The sequence below is a fragment of the Cupressus sempervirens genome, chromosome 1 (genome assembly GCF_028749045.1).
Source record: "Cupressus sempervirens isolate cs-2001-9-10 chromosome 1, ASM2874904v1, whole genome shotgun sequence".
NCBI classification, from domain to species: domain Eukaryota; kingdom Viridiplantae; phylum Streptophyta; class Pinopsida; order Cupressales; family Cupressaceae; genus Cupressus; species Cupressus sempervirens.
The window spans coordinates 316,917,767-316,936,744 of NC_143118.1; the positions used below are offsets into that span (position 1 = coordinate 316,917,767).

Consider the following 18,978-nt stretch of genomic DNA (forward strand, 5'->3'; position numbering starts at 1 on the left):
CTGATCAGAGAATTATATTCTTCTGCAATAGATCAGTATATTATTTGCTTGAGGAAATAGCCTTAAATGTGAAATGTTTGAAGAACACTGAATTTATTTGATGCCGATACAAGAAGGAATAGTCGACTTTGATCTGATATTAAAAGAGAATATCTCTGCAATATCAATTGCTGGATAATGATGCTTGGAGGAGCAGACTGAATTATGCTTGTATGTCCTTCAAGACTACATCAATAACCTCCTTAAATATCGATTCTAAAGGGTATGTCCCTCAAAGGGACATGTCCCTTCCAAGTTAACAATTATAACCCTATCTAAAATCGCCGGTTAGGAGGAGAGTCATAACTTTTGCTATCACATACAATGTGTTAGATTAGTTAATAATTACCAAACAATTCCTAGAATTTGCTGGCTCTCTAGAAGAGTACATAACACTTGTGATATATATATATATATATAAGATAAGAAGGTCTAATGCAGTCTGCACTTTCAAACTTGTATATTATTAGGTTAAATACTTAACACCGTTGGCTTGCTTTCCTTTCTTTGTGAGTGATGTAATCTCAATTTATATCTAATTATTTCAAATAAGCATTATGTCTCTTGATGAAGAGACCTCTCGAAAGAGTTTCATACCTTTTTTTTATTTTAATCAACTTCCTTTTAATAAGTAACCTTAAACACATCTTTATGATTATTGGGCTCTTTTAAGGTTAAGTAAAGACCCTTCATTTTTCTTTTTATGAATCTTAAAGCACCCATTATATTATTTTTATCATAATCATTCTTTATAGATTTATGTTTTAATTGCACCCTTTCTGCAATAGTCATTCGATATTCTTTGATACTTGTAAGCTTGTGGACTCACCTTGCTTTGATACATTTGCTTGCTTCAATAATTCCTCATGTGAAATACATCTAGTCATGCTCGTATGTTATCCTTGATTAACAACACATATGTCTAATTTCTGTTTGTCACTGATGTTTTTGCAATTGTGAGTGACTTATTATCCAAGTAAATGCTCCCTTTATCGTTGCTTTCTTCAAGCACCTTTTTATGTCACGGATATCATTTTGTTCAGCCCTTTGTTTCCAATGGAGTTTTGCTGAGTTATGGATGTTTGCTAGCATTGTTTCCATTTATCATTCTTAGATAACTAGCTTTCAATAGTACTCATTCAATAGTCTTTACGAATCATTCTGCTTGACTTCTTAATTATGATAAATTCTACATATGTTTCTTTCATAGTAATTCAAAAATTTAATTTCACTTTGTGAGTGTTACTTTGTTTCTTATTCTTTATAAACAATTGGTTGCCCTTTGATGATGGAATTTCCTCAGGTTTCCAACATTATTTCTCAAATGGAGACCCTAATTTGCAAAAATTAGGGCTCTATTAGTGGCTCTTATTGGGGACATATGCCCCCTGTGGGCATAATGAGATTCCACTAACTTTGGACAAGTTAATCATATTCAACCTGATGCAAAGCGAAATTGCGTGGCCAAAGGTCCCCCAAAAGTGAATCTTGATCCCTTCCTCTATCAAACACCTAATTTTTATCAAGCAATAACTCCTTTTTTTTTGATAATGGTATTCTTTCCCTTCATTACTTGCTTAGGATCATAATTTGCTTCATCAATCGAAAGTATTAAATAATCTTTTTGCCTTGACATCTAATCCCTTTCTGTATTAATTGCTTCACCAATGCAGTCTTTGGTATCTGACTTCTGTTTTGCCTTCGAGAAGTCATCAGGTGCACTGTGATCTTTGTTGAATGGAAGACCCCAACAGTCATGCATTTCATAACTCATACAAGCATCTAGATTAATTTCCTCTATTTGCACGTCTTTTTGCACACAATTTGCTCCATCTCTGTACTTTAAATGTTGTTTATTCTCACAAAAAGGTTTTGAAGATAGCTCATGTTCAGGAATTATCAAGGCAGCAAAATCCCTTCTAAAATTATGCACCAGTGTAATGAAGACTGAAGCATCCTCATGGAAAGTAGAACAAAGCAAGAAGAAGCAAAAGATATATGGAAAGCAAGTAGCATCATTGGTACACTTACTAAACACCCACCTCTTATGCAACTACTAGCACAGGTGGAGGGATTTTTCAAGACGACATTCTTGGAACTACAACAAGCTAAGTAGACAGCAAGAAAAATCAAGGAAGAATGTGATTTAGAGAGAGTAGCTCAGGCAGAAAAGCTAGCTTTGGCAGGAAAGGACTGGATGGACACCCTACGACTATTACAAGCAGCCCAAGCTAAGCAATTAGCAGCAGAACATGATCTACGACTTCTACAGGAGCAGTGCACCTCAAGTTCAGGGATGCCTTCCCACCCTACATCTTAGAAGTGTAGCTTTCCTGTTTATTTTGATTTAGTCATCTAGAAGACGACTTCCTTGAGGGGGAATAATGTAGAGCTATAATAAAACAATAGTTTATTACAATATGTTTAAGGAATGTTAGTAGAGGGTTGGGATAGTTAGGTAGCAAGGGGTTGCGCCAGTTGGTCTCCTTAACCAACCGAGGATCTATTAAGAACTCCTGAACATGTAAAATGTATGCATTATTTTGGTTATGAATAAATCAAACTATTTTCCCTTGCATTTACGTGGTATAAAGTTATATTACTCATATGGTGGTAGTTTTATTATATGTCCTTGTTGGTACTGAATATAATCTGCCATATATCCTATCTAAAGCATTAAATATCTTCCTTTCAACTTGATGACATCCTCATCTTGTTGGAAAATGCAGGCAACAATCAATAAAGCACTTTCTAACTATACGACTCCTAGGCATGAAAAGGTGTGCATGACCTTATTGACAACAGAAGAAATTGTAGAGGAATCACTCAAACAAATCAAAGATTCTTGAAGTGAAACATGTGTATCTATTTAATATGAGGGATGAAAATATTACAAAATTCAACCTTTAATAAATGTTATTGTAGTGTTTCCCAAAGGGGCAATTTTTTTGAAGGTAGTTAACAATGAGGGCAAATCAAGAATACAAAATTCAGTTCTAAAATCATTATTGAGACCATAGAGACAGTGGTCCTGTAAATGTTGTCCAAATCATTACAGACAACATGAAGAATTGCAAGCTGCAGGTGCCTTGATTGAGAAAAGCTATAAATGCATTTTGTGAACACCGTGCATTGTACACCCCTCTAAACTTGGTGATACCATAAATTGGCACTCATATAGAGTAGGTGAAAGCTATACACAAAAGGCTACAAAAACTGAAATGTTACATAACAAACCACCCTATCTCACAAAGCATTTTCAGGACTTTCTTGGTTTGAAAATTATTTAAGGTAAATTTGCTTTAGTTATTTAACTTGATATGTGTGTGTGCGTGCATGTGTGTGTGCCATGTTTAACCTATTTAATAAATTTTAAAAGTGATAGTAAGCTAACTTTTAAGTGAACCTTAGCTATTGAGACCAAATTTACATCAGACAATCATTTTGAGATGAACTATGAAGGTGCAAGAGGCATTGGGTTCCAGGGTTCCAGGGCTATTAGCAACCAATGGTATTTAGAAGCAATGAAATTCAAATAGGGTGCACAAGTTCAAATCCTTGATCCTAGATGAGGATTGGTGAGCTCGTGTAGAATGTCTTGAGCTTCAATGATCCTATCGTGAGTATGATCGCTTCTGCTGGTACAAATCAGCCATGTTTGGTGAACTATATGATAGCGTTGACTTGATCATTTTCCCAAGGTGTGGAAAAATCATTCATTACTGCTGAACAAGATGGACACACAATTGCACCTCTTTGCATATGCATTATCTCACAAATACTACAGCTCACAGATACTTGGTTTGCCGGGGAGTAACTATACCATATAGAACTTTCAAAATTTCTCATGGCCAAGCAAGCATTCAAGTGATTCTTCTCAGATCCAGAAGTGGTGGAAAATGTTAGAAGATTTTATCTAGTACATCTCAGGACAAGATCATAGTATTTGTGCTCTCCAAGACCAATACACTGTTAATGCTCATACATGGTAGTAGCTTCATACACAAGATTATTTGTTCCTACAGCCTCAGGCTATCAACATTCTATCAGTATTTTGAATTTTTTTACATTTGTATTGTAGGCTTTAGTACTTCACATTCTTTAATTTATTTCGCATTTGCTATTTTTAAGGTCTGTTAGTTTTCTCTCTCATTTCAACAGCTCCCAATTTTTCCTTCTGCTATATGAAATTGGAGTACATATTATTTTATTTACTCAATGAAGCATAACCAATTTGTTGTAAAAAAATTTGCAGAAGACTTAGTTTATGCCCATTCCAATTTGTGTCGAACACTACAAGGTAGCGTCAACCAAGCATTGCGACACAACCTACCAACTTGGACACATCTATTGCAGAACTGGCTAGGGTCACTATAGACAATGACAAGACACTTACAGATGATTTGCAAAGTGGGAACAGCAATGCATTTACTTGTGGTGCAAATGACATTGAACTTGAACCAAATGATGAACTTGATCTAAATCCTTTCGATGATCGATGAAGATTGGAGAGATTTTTTTTTGCATTTAATTTAATTTTTTAATCAACTGATTTTCCTTTGAATCATGACCCTAGACATATATGATATCCAGTACATGGCATGTCATATAAATACCAATATTGAAATTTTGAACTATCAATTTGCATTTAATATTTATCTTTATCACTAGCATGTACTATCAAATGTATTTACAATTTTGAGTATTTCTTAAGTTTTTTGTACATATATATGTACATATATCTACACACACATGCATATGTAAATATATATACATACATAAATGTGTGCATGTTGAAGTTTGTGTACAACATACCCAAAAGAAGGAAAATTGTCATTCGATGTACACATACTTGAACCTGTACCGGATCCAGTAACTTAGGTCAGTGTACCTATAGACAACATCATGAATTATATAACTCACCCCTAGACAACATTCAATTCAAAATCTTACTCAGGCTGAAATATTTAAAGTTTTAATACAATATTTACAAAAAAAAAGTCATTTAATACATGCAGCAACCGAGAGAATGTTAAGAAAAAATTGAAAAAGAAAGTTACCTATTAGCGCATAACATTCTTTATGATATACTAAATTAGTTTAAAATTTTACCTTAATTGCGTAAGCCTCTTTTCAATGGGATTTTCAAATTGTGTACTCCACTAAATGGATTGTTCTATTAGGATGTGAAGACCCACCTTATGTGCAAGCAGGTCAAGAAGTGCCCGAACAAGCCAAGGAAGTGATCTTGAACCTAACAATTTGACTATTGCATGCATGTGAGGTAAGCCAAAGAATTTGCTATACAATTGGGCAGAAGCTTGATATGCCATGTTCAGTTCCTGTAGACAGTCAGAAAAATATAAATAATTATTGATAAATTCCAAATTCTTAAGGGTAAAATGGTACTTCCAGTTAATTCTCTAAAAGGATAAAAAGTAACAGTCTAGTTTAACATTAACAAAAAGAATTTGTCAAGAATGATAACCATGTGTACAGTCAAACATTATTATAACTCAATAACGTACATTAATAATAGAAAAATCTAAAGTGCAAGAAGCTAGACCATTTCTTCAAAAAGAAAAGCCAAATTATCCTTTGCAGGGGAAATGTTGAACAGGTCAAAGCAGCTCCTTTAAATAAGAATCTGGCATGTCCCAAAAGGTGGATATATATTTGTAAAACGAGCCAAAAGAACCAATGTGGTATGATTGCTATACCAATTCCAAGCTCTAGACTCGAGGCCTTTTGTAGACTCACAAGTCCCAGGCCTGGACTCAATGACTCTAAATGACAAGTGGGTATGCAAAAATCATTTAAACAAAAGCAACAGATGAATACATAAAAAAGTCACCAACAATTTAAATTTTTTAACAAACTATTCAATAATGAACATACTTTACCAACAATTTAAATTTTTTAACACACTATTCAGTTATGAACATATTTTAAAAGCAACAGATGAATACCTTAAAAAGTCACCAACAATTTAAAAAAATTAACACACTTCAATTATGAACATACTTTAAAAGCAACAGACAAATACCTTAAAAAGTCACGAACAATTTAAAAAATTTAACACACTATTCAATTATGAACATACATTAAAAGCAACAGACGAATGCCTTAAAAAGTTGTAAAAATTCTGCAAATTCTGATGTAAAATATTCTGTAATATTCTGCAACTATCTCTGATCTAATACCTTTAGTGTGATGGAGATTGTCTTGTTCAATTTTCAGATTGAATATGAGTTCTTCCTTTGGAGATAATAATTCTGCAAATAATATTTATATTCTGCTATAAATCGATGAGGTAATGTATGCTAAAGAGTCAGACTTGAAATTGTTGTGTGCTCTTTATCCACAAACATAGCCTCTATAAATATGGAGCCCAAGGGACATGTCCCTCTCTAGGTCGGCCAGGACTGTCTCCTCCAAATCGGCACCCATTAGGAGTTAAACTAAATAGCATTCAAGATAACTAATCTTGTTCAGTGCTAACTAAACAAGACTACCCTAAGGGAGACGCTGATTATCCTAGAGAACAGAATAATATATTTATAGGCCTTTCAAAGGCATCATATGTATAAACAGATCTGTATGATCTGCTTCATCAGATCAGTATGATTACAGAGTTACAGAATTAACACTCCCTCTTAACTTGATAATCATACTGAGAGATAACATATCTAGCATCATCAAATAATATGAATAAGAATAGAATGATACTCTATATCTATCTAAATCCTCACACATAAGGTATTATTGAACATATGATACTTATGTCATATCATTATACATGTGATATGACTTGCCACTTACACTAGTGATAATGATATTGCATGGAAAGCAATATACAAGATAAACTCCAAAGAATAAGTAAATTCTTCATTTATCCAAGTTGTGATTCATAGGTACTAGCTTTTCCATATCACAACATGATCCTGAGCTAAGATCTAGCAGAATAGAGGATAAACCCTGGAGAATAATAAAATTTTTCCTTTATTCAAATTGTGACTTATAGACATAGCAATGTCTATATCACAATATGATCTTGAACTCATCTAGATCTTACAGTAGAACTCTATTGTTTAGCACATTATCTAAGAGATCGTCATCTCTAATAATGTCTTTTATACAAGTGTTCATTATCTCAAAGATCGTCACCTCTTAAATAATGAATACAAATAGTGAAGCCCATAACAATCAATAGCCTGACAATAAAATTATTTTATTAATAATTTAAAGAATACAAATGGATTACAATTCAACCATACCAAGTCTTCTCCTGAAGTGATCTAACTTCACTCTAGATAGAGGTTTGGTGAGTATGTCTGCTGACTTATCTGCAATGCAAATGTATTTTAATTTTACAGTATTCCTGTCTACCATATCTCTTACATAATGCTAAGGAATTTCAATATACTTGGACCTGTCATGAAACATTAGATTCACCAAAAGCTTGATAGAACTCCGATTATCACAATGAATAATCGTAGTATTCATAGCTTCCCGAAATAATCCCACAAGTAACTTCCTTAGCTAAACTACTTCTCGAAAGGCCATCGCTACTGCAATGTATTTGGCTTCTATGGAGCTCTAAGCTACTGAACACTGTTTTCTACATATCCAAGATATCGTTGTTGATTCTAAAGTGAAACATCCTGAAGTACTTTTTCTATCTCTAACACTTCCACCCCAATCTGAGTCAGTGAATCCATGCAAATCCAAATCAACTTTCTCATATTTGAGTCCAAAATTAAGGGTACCTTGTAAGTATCTTATAATCTGCTTAACTGCAACTAGGTGAATCTCCTTTGGCTCACACATAAACTGGCTTAAGTCATTAACAGCATAGCAGATATCAAGTCTTGTATTTACTAAGTACGTAAGGGACCCAATCATCTGTCTGTGATAGTGGAATCTATGGAAGTTGATTCTGCTGCTGCTTCTTTAAGTTTATGTAGATTAGTCTCCATTGGAGAAGACATAGTCTTGCAATTCCACATTCCAAATCTCTTCAAAATATCTGATGTATACTTCCCTTGATTAAGTATGATATTGTCAAAATTATGTCGTACTTCCAGTCCTAGGAAGTAATGAAGGAGTCCCAAGTCTTTCATCTCGAATTCTCTAATTAGATATTTCTTGCATTGATCTATAAAATGATCATCACTTGTTATTAGTAAATCATCAACATACAATATCAGAATTACCATATTATTTTTATCTCTTTCATAATATAAATTTGGATCAGCTTCATTCTAGGAAAATTCTAACTCGGTCAGATACTTATCAATTTATTCATACCAAGCTCTTGGAGCCTATTTAAGCCCATAGAGAGCTTTCTTGATCCTACAAACAAAAATGTTAGGATCATGAGTTTCAAATCCTTCAGGTTGCTCGAAATATACTTCTTCTACAATCTTTCCATTTAGGAATGTTGTTTTTACATCCATCTGATGTACTTTCCATCCCATAAATGCTACAATTGCTAAGATTGCTCTTACAGAGGTGTATTTGGCGACAGGAGCAAAAGTTTCTTCATAATCAATCCCTTCATTCTGAGAGAATCCTTTGGCTACAATTCTAGCTTTATATTTCTCAATGCTACTGTCAACAACATGCTTTATTTTGAATATCCACTTGGAAGACACAACAGATTTTTCTTTAATTCTTGGAACAATTTCCCAAACATCATTCTTCATAATAGATTGGTATTCTTCTGTCATAGCTTCTTTCCAGACTGTATGTTTAATAGCATCTGAAGGATTAGTAGGTTCAGTTTTGGACAAATCATTCATGTTTGTTGTATAACTAGAAAATCCTTTAAGTCTTTTGCTTTCTCTGACTGTTCCAGAAGGTGCAACAAAGTCTTGTGCTTCCTCGACTGTTTTAATGGCCCAAAGTGGTCATTTCTTTGAATTTTGAGTTTTTTCAAGATTTTTATTTTGAATTTCATCTTCAGTTTCTTCTATGTTCTCCCTCTGAGACTCATACTCTTTATTTCTTTCAGAACTAGGTAAAGGAGAAGGTTCTTCAGAACTTAGGGCTCTTTTGAATGCTAGATTTTCTTCAAAAATTACATACCTACTAAGTTCAATACTTTTCTGTTCAGGTATGAAAATCCTATATGCCTTAGATGTTTCACTATACCCTACAAAAATACCTTTCCTCCTAAAGGGTTCTAACTTAGTTCTCTTTTATTTTGGAACATGGATATGTACGAGGCACCCAAAAATCTTAAGATGACTTATATTGGGTTTAATCTTAGTAAATACAAAGATAATATTCTAGATTTTGATCAAATATCATAACTTTAGCAACTTCTATAATTGTTTTAGAGCAACTGAAAATGCAATGATGAAAAAGATTTATTTTGCATAACTAAATATTGCAATCAAAATTGGAAAATCATTCAGAATAGCCGAGAAGGCTGAAACGATATAAAATGGACAAATGTATAAACTATAATATCAGAAAGACGAAACATAATTAAGAAGATAAAATGATTGGCAAGTCGAGTGGTGGAGATCGGGTTTATGAACCCAACTTTGAAATCCTTGACCAAGGTAATATAAGCAGATGTGCCGATCATGAGATCTTTTTTTTGTTTGTCCAGATCCTTTAGTTATTTTGGAGAATAACTGTTGCGGCACTCAAACCACCAGAATACTTAGATGGCAGGACCAAAATGATACATGTGCCTTATCCCAGGAGGGAGGGCAATTCTCAGTAGAGAATGAGAACATTAAATTGGGTCCAGATGCCAAGGCTTGCGCAATCCAAAACAATTTCTATAATCTTGATAAAATGTTATCAAAATCCATGATGATGGCTAAATAATTCTTTATGCAATTAATGACAGAAATAAATTGTTACCTATTTGAACTTGAACTGAAGGAAAACGAAACTGTGAACCATAATCCTTTCTGATGTTGATTAAACGACAGAATCATTATGTGCTCCGGTATGGAGTAAACACACTTGCATATTTGAAACTATCAATATAGATGTAAACTTTGACGAGATGGGCATGAAAGCCTAAGTCACAGAAATGGAAAAGATAAACTTCTAGATATTTAAAGATGAATGATGAGCTACTCGATAAGAATCTTATAAATTGTTACAGATGTTTATGATCTTGATTTGATGTATGATGATCTTGCATAGTATATCATGTTTCTACCCTTTGACACATTGCTATACATGTATAATACGCATGATGTGGATTTTACATATTAAGCTATTGCATTCTATCATGAGATGATTGTTCTAACGAAATGTTATGAGACGGACATGAAGACCGAAGTCACATCAATGGAAAAACATGGATTCACTAACCTATTTTAGGAGATCTATAAGTTTGCAAGGATGATCTTCCCATTAATGAGTCTCATATGCCAGATGGAATGTATAAGTGATTTAAATTACGATCAAGTTATCATCTAGAACTTCTTAGTTGAAGAAATTCCAATTTTTGCTTAACTTACTTTCAGTAAAACATGATTAGAATACTTATAGATTCTCTAACACCTAGGATTCACCACCGATGAAATTGTGAATAGGTGGAATGATTCTGCATGAACGCAAAAGAGAAGTCAGATATGATTATATTATATTAATTAAACAATAAATTCTGAAATCTTCTAATATAATTCACAAAACCGATTGTTCTGAGAATTCTGAACACCTGGGACTCACCCAGTCGTGTAGCCAAGTAAAATGGGTGATGAGGTGAGAAAAAGGAATCTGCAATAACATGAAATCAGTATCAGTTATGACATAACATTGTTATCATTTTTAATATGAAATATTTAATAGCTCATGCATAATTCTACTATTCTAATCTCTTGTTGCCAAGTCATATGGTGTGTTAAATACTAGGACGTCCAGTGGATGGCAAGATGACCCTTGTCTGTTCCGGGTACGAAGGGTCTTTCTCGTTAGAGATTGCGTGGGCGATAAGATTTGGTTCGAGATTGGGTGGTTAAGCCCCTGACAATGTTTCACCATTCCATAAGTTGTCGGACCTGCGTCGAACAAAGATAAGCTATGCATCCAATTGTTTATATCGGAACAGGTAACTTTACTTTTATGATTAATATGCAAGGTGGTCAGAATAATTGAGTTATTTTATCGTTACACCTAGATGCAAGAGATTGATTTATGGATTGTTTTTCATTTATATGAATATCAAATATAAGTATATTTTCTAATCTTGAGTTACTGTCACAGTTATGTAATTGGAAGGAAAGGAACCCGAAGCCCTAATTGATTGAGTGATGACTGGAACCCTAAATGATACAGTGGGATATGGGGCCCTAATTGAATTCGTGGTATCAGAAGCCCTAATTAAATCCATGGTATCAAAAGCCCCATTTGAATTAGTGGTATCAGAAGCCATAATTAAATCCGTGCTATCGAAAGCCCTATTTGAATCAATGGTATCAGAAGCCCTAAAAGATTTCAATGGTGATCGATGCCCTAATGATTACAATGGTAAGTGATGCCCTAATTTTATATAGCGGTATTTAATGATAATCGTCTTTTGATTTTGATTTAACAATATTGGCTAGAAGTCGGTTCATGATATTGTTATAGAGGTATTTCCGGACTAACCCGGGTGGTTGCAGAAGCATCCTTAGTTTTGATTTCGACCTCAGCTTTCATGGTATGTGGATTTCAATTTCTATAGTAATTTCATTTGATAGTGTTTTAAGTTTTTAGTTTAAGAAAAATTTGTTTAACTATTTTTAACTGTCAATCCCTTTCATATGAACAAAACTGATTTAACTGACTTCCTATGAAAATGAAGTGATAACTATATTTCTTTGAGTATGTTAGTTGTTAACTAAGACCCGGGAAAACTGGATGTTACACACACTCTTCAATTATGAACATACTTTCACTCTCCTGTTTGCTTCCAAAAGATTTTCAATCTCCTCCAATCTGCCTAATTTTTAGCTCATTTTTCAAAGAAACTAAACATTCTTGTGCAAGAAGTTTATCGAGTTAAACTAAAGGCAGATTTGTGCAAATAAGGAGTGGAGACAAGGTGCTAGATTTGAGTTCCAAATACTCTATTTTCAACTACAACAATCAAGGTAAGTTCAAAATCTTCATTTTCTTCACATTTTATAGTTGTATTTTTATACATGTTACATATGAAAACTAAAAAAAGGTGTTCGAATTTTACTTTTTCCTGGTATTTTCAACTTCAAAGAGCTCAAACGCTCCAATTTTGATTTTAATCATCAAGTCAAGATAAATCTAAGATCTTCATTTTATTCACATTTTATAGTTGTATTTTCAGTTCTATAGTTGTTAAATTTCGGTTAAACCTTCCATTCTATAATCTCTCACTATGTAGAATTACAAATTTAGCATGTCAAAATTACAAAGGAAGGAACCTTTTGTGGAAGAATGCGAGTTGGTCACAAAGAAAAGGAAAAATAAATTGCAAATGTTGCAGTGTGGATTTTCTAGCAAATAGTAATCATATCAAACATCACCTTGCTGGCATAACCAAATGTGGTGTTTCATTGTTGAAATTAAGCATATGAAGAAAGTATATATGCACTTAGTGTTCTTTCATAAAAGGAACAAATTTTAAGGAAAACGAACAAAGAATTACATATTCCACTTCATCAGTTGCAAGTGGATTGGGTTCTAATAGTGTTAAAACTAGAGTTATTTATCAAGCAGTTTCGTTTGTGTCACACAATACTCCCAATTTCCCATTCTTGGAAAGTCACAATTTAAAACAATGACATGGCAGTAAGGAGTGCATTTGTCAATGTTTGATATTTTATGGCATTCCCATCAATACAACAAGGTCAGTCCTATTTTCATATTACTTTTAGTTTTAAAAAAAAATCAGCTTTGTTATAGGTTTATTTTTTCTCAATTGTTTATTTTTCAAATTCTTGTATTTGTGTGTTTTAGATCCCCTTATTAGCAAGCATTGGTCTGATGCCATTATTGTAGCTGGTCGGCGATTCAAGTCTTCTTCTATTTACGACTTCTTAGAAACTATTTTGATGTCAAATGAGGATGTTTTATAAATAATTACTAATGAGAAAGAGGATATTTGGAGGTTTATCGGTTGCAATATCATATTTGATGGCTAAACTGATAGAAAACAAACAAGATACTACTTTTTTTTAGTTCATGAAGTTGATAAGTGTTTCTGGGAGAAGAATGCAGATTATTTGTGTGGTATTTCATAAGCTTTAGCACAAGTAGGGTGGCAAATGTGGTACAAGTTGTCACCAAGAATACTGCAAATTATGTAGTTACAATTAGAACCAACTTGTCTACAATTTTTAGTATTGTTCATTATGATATGAACAACATTTTTTTGGCCCACAATTACAATGGATTCTATGAGGATATTCTTAGTCAAAGTTGCTGTTGGAAATATTATGATAGGCTAAGTTACTGAGAGGGGAGGGGTGAATAAGTAACTAATAAAACTTAATCCATAATTAGCAATTAATCTTCCATGTATATTCTGATCTAATTGCATGCATGAGAAACTGAAAACATAAATGCATACATAACACTTTTGACACACAATTTTAGTGATCCAGAAACCTTCCAAATAGAAAGTAAAATTGGGGTGGGGATGATACCCACAAGCTTTAGTACTGCAGTATAAAGTTGGCCTGTTAAGGTTTACAATGATCACTTCTGATGATCTGCTCTATTAGGAGCAATAAGGACTGCTACGTCCACCTTGCAAAACAATTTACAAACATACAATGAAGTATGCACTCAGTAAAGAGATTTACGTAAGACTATTAGGTCTACCTTGTTGAAGGATTTGACTAATCCACCTACTAGGATGAAGCAGTAGCTGATCTCTGCAACTTGGTTTGTTGAATGAGATTCCTCTGAGTTAGCAAATCACCTTGTTGTGATAGATAAATCTTTGCTCCTCCTTATACTGTTGTAGCCATTGTGATTCGCACTTCTGCTCTTCTCTGATTATTACATTACCTTCATTTCATTGTCATACATTGGATGTGACACAATACATTACATATATATCAATCAAATTATAAATTACAAAGTCAACCACAATACAAGTTTACACAAATATTACAAAGTCAGTCAAAGTGTAGAAACTCGAGTTCTGAACACTGGCTCGGTGAGGTTTTGATACTTGGCATCCACTATCAATGCTCACCATCGTCATGCACTCGCTAGACGTAGAAGCTCGGTCCATACTGATCACTTCAAAGTAGTCTTGAACTCGGTCTACACTGGTGACTTCGTAAACTAAATCACTTGATTCACACTACATAGCTTGATCAATGCTATCACTCTGAGCTCGATATAAACTGAATCACTTGGTTAACACTGAGTAGCTCAGTTAACAATGGACTCACATCACATCAATTGCGAACTCGGTAAGCACTACACAACTCAGTTTGCACTGGTAAACTCGGCATACACTAAGATGCTCAGTTTACACTGTTGATCATCACCATAATAGCAACTGCTCGGTGCAAATTGAAATCTGTCCAAAGGACTCGGTATCAACTGTAGAACTCGGTAGTAATTGAAATGCTTCGTTAACACTATTAACTGTACAATAAGCTCGGTATATGCTTACAATCTTAATAAGTGTGTCACTAATAACAAATATGACTGGAATGTCAACAATCTCCCCCTTTGGCATTATAACAAAAACACTTATCAGTCAAAACTGAATTCAAGAATGTTCAAGGACATCTTTATCCATCACCTTATGTCTCCAACTCGATAATATTGTTTTTGAGATTTTTCAAAATTGGTTTTGTAAGAGATACATTTCTGTACATGGTAATGCTCCCCCATATATAATATATAGTATACTATACATCTGATATGTGCATCTAAATACATTTTCTCCCCTTTATACAATATGCATTTTCTTTGCAATCTGCACTTTTCATCAATCTTCTTTCAATCTTCTCCCTTTCTCCTTACATCTTTTCCAATCTTCTCCCCCTTTTTGACATTAATCCCAAAGATTTATGCTATATATTTATACAGTAATGCCAATATGTGACAAGAAATCTGAATGTAACTTCAGGATGAACGCCAAAATCTTATCCCAATTCTCTTGCAACACCTTGCATGTGTGCAATGCAATCTGCACTTCTGCTGCCAATTCTATCATATGGTCTGCAATAGAGAAGTTATTGTCATGGATGAGCACTTTTGAATGTACAATGTGCTTCTACAATGCATCCATGTTTGGGACAATCATATTTTGAATATCTATCAATGTAGATCTTATTCTTGCCTCTTCTTTCAACAATTCTGCCTGCACATCTGTCAAAAATCTGATCTAATTGAAGTGGGCAGAGCTTGAACTCGGGTCAAGTTGCAATTATTGTGCACTTGCCTTTAGATCCTCATAAATTTTTGACAATTTATCTCTTATTTCTTTTGTGAAAATTGATGTATCACATAGTTTACCAAAAAGAAAAGATACATTGATGCAAAAGGTCTCTAGAGAGCCTAAAATAGTAGATAATTCTACTTGATGAATGGCAATTTGTTGAGCAATAAGTTCTAAAACTTTATTCTCAAACTTTTTTTCAGCTTTCTGCAACAATTTGTCCTATCCATCCAAATCGTAATTATATTTTTAGACTGCCTCTGCTAACTAATATAAAATTGGTTGAGAAGAATCAACTTCTATGCTTAGAGCCTTTGCTAGGATGTTCTTAGCATCCTCAATTATCTTAAATTCCTTCTTCCTTTCCTCTGTAAGGCTTTGTTTCTTAGCTTTCTTTTGAAGAAGTTCTCCAAAAATTTGCATTTGATCAGGATTGAGGTTAGAAATGTCCCAATTAGGAATGACAATCTCCTCATCAAGATCTATATCTTTTTCCTTCTCTTTGCCTTTTCCCAAAAATTTTGTGCTGGATTGAGGCTTGGTCTCAACTATCCTTGCACGTATTACTTGCATGGTAAGAATGGAAACAATTGTAGATATGGTAGAACTTGCTGAAAAAGTGGATACTACACTCATTGAAATACTAGTAGAAATACCTAATGTAGCCAAAACTGATGTAGAGGGAAGAACGTGTTGCTCGGTAGATGAAGTGCTTGGCACTATTATCAATCAAGTACTGAGCTGGACAGGTGCAGAGATTGATTGAGTGCTTGTGCTTTCAATGCTGGTCACAATCAATCTTGCTGAGGCTTTCTCCGGGCTTGGTGTTTCTAATGATTTCATAGGAGAATGAGGAAGTGAGGCTATGACCACTACAGCAATCTTTACTGGGTCGGTCTCCTCAATATCTTATGCATCTTCCTTGGTAGCTTACTGCCCCTATTCTTCTTCATCATCAACATTGTCAAAATGAGTCACCTCTTCATCATCTTTCTCTTCATCTTTCTCCTGATCATTATCATCATCCTTATCGCTTACACTAACTACAAAATCACTCGGCCTGTGAAGAAGATAGACATTCTTCCATGTATTTGTAGCGTTCTTCATAACATGCTCTATATCTTTCAACAAGATAAGACTAGTGTTGAATCTCAATGTTAGCTTTTCTTCTTTTTTCTTCAAAAATTCCTTCACCTCCTTGTCATCTAAATTTGGCATGAGTTGCCTCAAGGTCTGCTCATATATATCTTTTGCAGTTTGCATGGCATGCTCCCATCTTGGCTTAATCTTTTCCATCAAAGCATTAGGAATCTACTGAGCTAGCTGGTCAGGTGAGTACTTCCACTTACCCATCTTGGATATTTGCTTTGAGTGTCTTTAAAATCCCGAGAAACTTTGCACTTGCTATTGAGAAAATACAAAAAACTTTCTTGTGGACAGTTATGGAGACTAAAAAGAGACTTCCTCTTATTGCCTAGGAGAATGTTTGCATTCCCAAGGGGAAGAGAGAGCTTGGGCTTTTTCTTTTATGAATGAACTTTTATTGGCTAAACTTCTTTGGAGATGGCATAAGGAAGAGGGGGAATGGAGGAATATTTGGGATTATAAATATAATTGGAATAACTTTGATTTTCAGCATTTCCTTCTTTCTGATTCTAATCAAGGGGGATCTCAGATTTCGAAGAATGCTCAAAAATTTAAACACATTTTAAGGAAAGGAGTCAAATGGAAGGCTGGAAATGGTTTGAAGATACTTTTTTGGGAAGATATTTGGATTTTGGATTACCCCCTCTGTGAGGATCCAAGATGGAATGGGTTTATGGAGCAGTGCAAGACTTAGTTTGGTACTCTGGTTAGTGATTACTAGAAGAATGACGCATGGGTGAATCTTCTTAGCGTGGATTTGAATCTTGCTAAGCTCGCTAATTGCTTGAATGCTTATTGTTTGAACCATGAAGATGATGTTCTGATTTGGATTAAAAGGATCCTAGTGGTGGGTACTCTACTTCGTCAGCTTTCGCTAATTCTTTTGAAGATTATGAGGTTCCCTGTTGGGCAATGGCTTGGGTAAACGGTATGACTCCTAAAATTAATATCTTTTTTTGGATCCTTTTACAAAACAAAATTTTAACCCTTGATAATCTCAAGATGAGAGGATTCTTCATTGTTAATCGGTGTGTTCTTTGTAAGAATGATAAGGAATCGGTGGATCATTTAATGCTCCATTGCCCCTTTACTACTGAGGTTTGGGATAAAATTTGGGACTTAATGAATATGGACTAGGTCCCTCATGCTACTATCCCGTTGTTCTTTTTGTCTTGGAAAGCTCCTTCTAAGAACCCTCTGATTATTAAATTGTGGGATTTTATACTTCCTTATCTTTGCTCGAGGGTATGGAAAGAACATAATGATAGGATCTTCAGAGGAGTGGAATCCAACTCTATTCAGGTTTTCCATTATATCAAGGTCCTTTTGGACAAAAATATCAAAATTTGCGGTGAGGGACAGCAACCTTCTAATGATTGGGATGTGGGGGTGATGAATAATTGGAATATAAGGAGCCTAATTCTGGATACAAAGGATCCTAACCCAAGGGAAAGTGCTAGATGGGATTGTCCTCCGACTAATTGGTTTAATTTGAACTTTGATGGGGCATCGAAAGGAAACCTGGGCCTTGTTGGTTGTGGAGTGGTGATTAGGAATTCTAATAGTGATTTTGTTGGTGGTATGGCTATACCTTTGGGGTGTCAAACCAATCATGTTGCGGAAGCCTCAACTGCTCTTTATGGTCTTATGTATGCCAAAGACTTGAATCTGGTAAATATTTGGATTGAAGGTGATTCCCTCAACATTATAAATTGCTTAAAGAAGATATACCCACCATCATGGAACATTAGTAACATTATATCTAAGGTTGGGGATATTATTAATTCTTTTCAAAATTGCACTATTTCCCATAATTATAGGGAAGCAAATGGCTTAGCCGATTGGTTTTCCAATGTGGTGTGTTATAATGATCAAAAAATCATATGGGATTCATATGCCACTTTACCTGCTGATGCCGTGAGTTTGTCAAGCATGACAAATGGAAATCCCAACAAACATCTTTTAATAATGACACTATCAGGGAATTATGATTTTTACCTCTTTGTAGTGAAGTGGGCAATTATTTTTGGAAATGCAGGCAGCTCACACAGATTATGGGTTACTTCTTTCTATCAATGTTTAGGTTGTGGTGATTGCAGGGTGATTGGGGTTCTTCAGTGTGAGGAAACCAAAGCCTCATCTTGCAGAGAGTTTGGGGTTTCTCAGTTAGAGCAATTTAGGGTGTTTGTTGCAGAGATTATGGGGGGAAAGCGAAAACAGGTCGAACCGCCTAGTTGTGCAAAATGGAAGAATAAACCAGACGTTTGGGATAACCTCAAGCGTGGCAATTTTACCAGCTACATGGAAAGACTTAAAGGAAATAATCCTGCTATCACGCACCAGTTTGTAAAATCTTGCAAGGATGGCTCGATTTTGGTCGGGAATCAGAGGATGGA

General features: G+C 34.5%; 1 protein-coding gene across 2 annotated transcripts in view; it reads right to left on the minus strand.

Moving 5' to 3' along the window:
• The window catches only part of PIR121 (transcription activator), a 341,166-nt gene that overhangs the window by 113,589 nt on the left and 208,599 nt on the right, over positions 1-18,978 (minus strand). For both annotated transcript variants that reach the window (XM_089823811.1, XM_089823814.1), the window contains one exon: positions 5,238-5,381. In XM_089823811.1, coding sequence (XP_089679937.1) covers positions 5,238-5,381 — 144 coding nt within the window. The remainder of the gene's footprint in view (positions 1-5,237; positions 5,382-18,978) is intronic.